General features: G+C 37.0%; 1 protein-coding gene across 1 annotated transcript; it reads left to right on the forward strand.

Moving 5' to 3' along the window:
- The first annotated feature begins 378 nt into the window (after positions 1-378).
- Positions 379-3306, forward strand: LOC114418798 (receptor like protein kinase S.2-like). Its single transcript, XM_028384312.1, has one exon. The coding sequence runs from the start codon at positions 512-514 to the stop codon at positions 3047-3049; it is 2538 nt and encodes an 845-aa protein (XP_028240113.1). The 5' UTR covers positions 379-511; the 3' UTR covers positions 3050-3306.
- Positions 3307-5057: the final 1751 nt, after the last annotated feature.

Below are 5057 nucleotides of genomic sequence, written 5' to 3' on the forward strand. Positions count from 1 at the left end.
TCAAGCCTAAGTAATATATTGAATCCGTTCTAATAGACACAAATTCTTATATTGCTCAAGAGTCGAAATTACATGCTGTTTGTAAAAATATTTTTCTCTCAACTAGTGAGTGTCTTTTACAAACAAAATCGTGATATTCCACCGAACATCTAAACAGATATTATTTCCCATACGGAAAAAGAATCCTGTAGCACGAAACAAACAGACATAAAACAAAAGAATAAAAAAAGAATAATGATTTTGGCGACGTCATATCAGAGGTGGTGGTAGGTTCCAATTTGGCAAATGGTTGCACTGAATATTTCAACCGTGCAAACTTAACGTGTTGAATAATCCCATACACGTCCCATTAACAATTCCCATCATTATCAAATACCCAAACTTCCCAATATATCTTTAATTTCAACACATTCACACCTTTAACATTAATGCCACAACATAATTCATTGCCATCATCATCTCCATGTCCTAATTGCTTTTGCTTTCAATATTCATTCTCACAACACAAACTATGCAGCTCACTCATCTGTGCCTTATCATGCCCTCAGATTATGATAAACTAGATCCACTTCATGCAACCCCACAAACAAATATTAAAGGGGCACAGAAAAAAGCTAAGTCCAAAAAACACCCTCAAGGTGCACGTGGAGGCCATGTTGTTGCTACCCTTCATGGCTCTTTGACTAGGTTGTGTGACACAAAGTGGTGGAACCTATGCCAACATGGGGCAAGAATAAAAACCAAGCAGATCAAGAGTTCTTGTGTGTTTCATGACATGGAGGGTGTGCAACTCTCTTCCAAGATTGGAAGGGACAGCAACATTAATCCAAGGATTTTCAGCTATGCTGAGCTCTACATAGGATCAAGGGGTTTCTCTGAGGAGGAGGTTCTAGGAAGTGGAGGGTTTGGCAAAGTGTACAAAGCTGTGATGCCAAGTGATGAAACAGTGGTGGCTGTGAAGTGTTGCTTGGCTGGGAAAGGTGGTCAATTCGAGAAGACTTTTGCAGCTGAACTTGCAGCAGTGGCACACCTTCGCCACAAGAACCTTGTTCCCTTGAGGGGTTGGTGTGTTTTTGAGGATCAACTTTACCTTGTGTATGACTACATGCCTAATTCGAGCCTCGACCGGGTTCTGTTTCGCAAGAACTTGAAGGAGGAGCCACTTGGGTGGGTGAGGCGTGGGAAAATTGTGAAGGGTTTGGCATCTGCATTGCACTATTTGCACGAGCAGTTGGAGACTCAAATCATTCATAGGGATGTGAAGACCAGCAATGTGATGCTTGATTCCCACTACAATGCTAGGTTGGGGGACTTTGGCTTGGCAAGATGGCTTGAGCATGAGCTTGAGTATGAATATGAGACAAGGAAAGCATCAACATCAAGCAAGTTTGAGCATTTCAGGCTGAGTGAGACCACAAGGATTGGTGGCACAATTGGGTACTTACCTCCTGAGAGCTTCCAGAGAAGGAAAATTGCTACCTCAAAATCTGATGTGTTCAGCTTTGGGATAGTTGTGTTGGAGGTGGTGTCTGGGAGAAGGGCCATTGATCTCACATACCCTGATGAGAAAATCATCTTGCTTGATTGGGTCAGAAGGCTTAGTGATGAAAGAAGGCTTGTTGCTGCTGTGGACACAAGGCTGAAAGATGGTTCCTACAAGGTTTTTGAGATGGAGAATTTGATTCACATAAGCCTCTTGTGCACACTCCATGACCCTCAATTGAGGCCAAGCATGAAGTGGATTGCGGAAGCACTTTCTGACATGTCAAACAAGTTGCCAACACTCCCTTCATTTCACTCTCATCCTATGTACATCTCTTTGTCCTCCTCTTCTGAGACTAGTCCAAACAGCACAAAAGGCACTGGCACAAGCTCAGGAACAGAAAGTTCTAGCAATCATACTAGTTCCAATTCCAAGTATGTCACAGCCATAGGAGAGACTATATATGTGACTGCTGAAGCTGAAAACAGAAACAGTGGAACTAGCTCTACTAAGAGTAGCAAGAGAGTGATGCATCAGCAGCCATCATTTGTTGAAACACCTAGGGTGATACCATACAAGGAGATTGTTTCAGCCACAGATAACTTCTCAGAGTCCAAAAGGGTGGCTGAGCTAGACTTTGGAACTGCATACCATGGCATCCTTGATGGCCACTACCATGTCATGGTGAAACGCCTTGGCTTGAAGACTTGCCCTGCATTGCGCCAAAGATTTTCCAATGAGCTAAGGAACTTGGCAAAGCTTCGCCACAGGAATTTGGTGCAGCTTAGAGGGTGGTGCACTGAGCAAGGAGAGATGCTAGTGGTGTATGATTACTCAGCTAGAAGATTTCTCAGTCACCAACTTCACCATCATAAGAATGGTACTAAAAATAGCAATTCTGTCCTCAAATGGCATCATAGGTATAACATAGTGAAATCACTTGCATCTGCACTTCTCTATCTGCATGAGGAATGGGATGAACAAGTCATTCACAGGAACATAACCTCTTCAGCAGTGACTCTTGAACCTGACATGACCCCAAGACTAGGTAGTTTTGCTCTGGCTGAGTTTTTGTCAAGGAATGAGCATGGCCATCATGTAATCAGCAATAGGAGCAAGTCGGTTTGTGGGATTTTCGGCTACATGTCACCAGAATATGTGGAATCCGGTGAGGCAACAGCAGCTGCTGATGTTTATAGTTTTGGTGTAGTGGTGCTTGAGATTGTAAGTGGACTTAAGGCTGTGGATTTTAGGCAACCTGAGGTGCTATTGGTAAAGAAGGTTCATGAATTTGAGGTGAGAAAAAGGCCACTTGTGGCATTAGCAGATATAGGACTAAATGGAGAGTACAATTTCAAGGAGTTAATGAGATTGGTAAGCTTAGGAGTTGCATGCACCCGTTCTGACCCAAAATTAAGACCAAGTACTAGACAGATAGTAAGCATTCTTGATGGCAATGACAAATTAATCATGGGAGAGAACATGGAGAGCAGGGAAGATTGGAGAGAAAGAAATGCTTGCTCTTTGTCACTGGTTAAGAGAATTCAAGCTCTAGGAATACAATGAAAAGTTGCAGAAGAAAATGAAGGAACAAAATGGGAAATAATTGTTTGTAATATATAGAAACCTTGTTTGTAACACAAGAGTTTTTTTTTCTTACATTGTATCTTTGTGCTTTGGCTATTTTTCATAGGGGTGGTCGACCTGATGAACCCGAACCAAAGTGAAGGAGAAAATCTGGGTTGTTTTGTAACATATATAATGGGCAATGATGATCTGTAACTTAGAGAAAGCGGTTTGTAACAGAGAAAGTTTTTTTCTAATTTATGCTTTGGCTATTTTTAAGCTTCTTACTTCTTAGCTATGCTTCATTGTATGTAACAGAGAGAAGGTTAATGCATTAGTATATTTTTCTACTAAAGCAGGATTTATTGCATACTTTTTAGTTTTTATATATAGATATATAGACACATCCATATTTTTCAATGTCATGAACATATTGTATACAATTTTGCTATAATAACAATTTCAAGAGAATGGAGGAAAAGATTCTGATTTGAGCAAATTCAAGGTTATATATATTCGACACGATGTAAAATCAGTCTTATATGTAGTGTAACTCTCCTTGTGTAATTATATTCATCCAAATCAATGAAACTGAAATGAGAAGAAAGTGACCTTCCTATTCATGAACCAGTTCATTTCTTCTGAAAGGACGTATAAACGAAGGGAAGTCAAAGCAAATAAATGAGGGAAGAAAAATGGAACAGTATTAAAACTTTCTCTACCAAAATTAGATAGATTAGTCATTTATAGGCACCTTACATGAGTGTATGAGATAATTAAATTGAATTAATTGTGCAGCAACAATTAAATGTGCACTAAATAAAATTAATTTTGCAATTATTAAACTAAATATAAAATAGCAAGTTTTTGTGTAATGATAAAATTAATTATGTAGTTATTACATTAAATATAAAATAGTATGTTTTAATTATTCAATGATTGAAGAATATGGAACTTTACGTTTCCAATCAACAAAATAAATGAAAAGGTTTATGATTCTTCATTTTAAAAATGCTCTAGAATGGAATGTTTGCTATTTAATTTAATACAATGTTGAAACCGAACGTCCAGCAAGGAAAGTAAATGTAGAAAGGAACATGTTTACATGTATTGAATTTTGAAATTGGAAATATATACTAATAAGATTTTAATTGAAAATTTAATACAATTCACCGATTTTAATTGTCAATGAGCATTTCTCATATAAATTAACTGTAATTGAGAGAAATAAAGGGACACAAGATTGAAAGCAGTGTAGCGAGTTCTAAAGGATTTATTTTGGTAGTGAATATATATTTAAAAGGACTTTTATTTTGTTTTTACTATAACATTCCTTTCTAGATTTTTCCTTCTCCATTTCATTTTCATTATAACAATTTCTTTTAGATGATTTTTTTGTGGTTTCTCTACCGAAAGGTAATATACAATGCATGTGTTTATATATATATATATATATATATATATTTAACAGAATAGAAGTTGAAGACGGGGGCAAAAAAAATAGAGGGAGAAAAGGGAAAAAATGAAGAAACAACGAGAGAAGGAGCGATGGTGCTCCTCCATGCATTTTGTTAGTAGAAACAAATTTAGGACTGTTGCTCCTCTCTGTCTCCTAAATCACGGTGAGTATTTCTCCAAAAACATATTTCCTTTTCCATTCATTTTCATATTGAATCCATCTTTCCTTAATTTTTTTTTCAAATGTTTTTCAATTACTCGGACTGTTTTGCGGTTTGTCAAAATCGTTCCCCTTTTTTCTTCAATTTATGTGATAACTGAAGAGACAAAAATTTGGGGTCACTTCTCTTCACTTAAAAAATCATGGTGATTATTTCTTCCAAATGATATATCCTTTTTCATTTGATTTTTGTATATGATCATTCTCATGTGTTATATTTCATCATTCTCATGTATTATATTTCAGGTAAACTCAGTATACAAAGCCAAGATTACTACTATTAAGGAAAAAAAAAAAAAGCAATCATTTCAACAACTAACTTTTATTTGC

The sequence above is a fragment of the Glycine soja genome, chromosome 7 (assembly GCF_004193775.1).
Source record: "Glycine soja cultivar W05 chromosome 7, ASM419377v2, whole genome shotgun sequence".
Classification (NCBI taxonomy): domain Eukaryota; kingdom Viridiplantae; phylum Streptophyta; class Magnoliopsida; order Fabales; family Fabaceae; genus Glycine; species Glycine soja.

What these genes read in the sequence shown, in the direction of transcription:
- LOC114418798 (XM_028384312.1), top strand. Translation starts at nt 512, where the DNA reads ATGCAGCTCACTCATCTGTGCCTTATCATGCCCTCAGATTATGATAAA.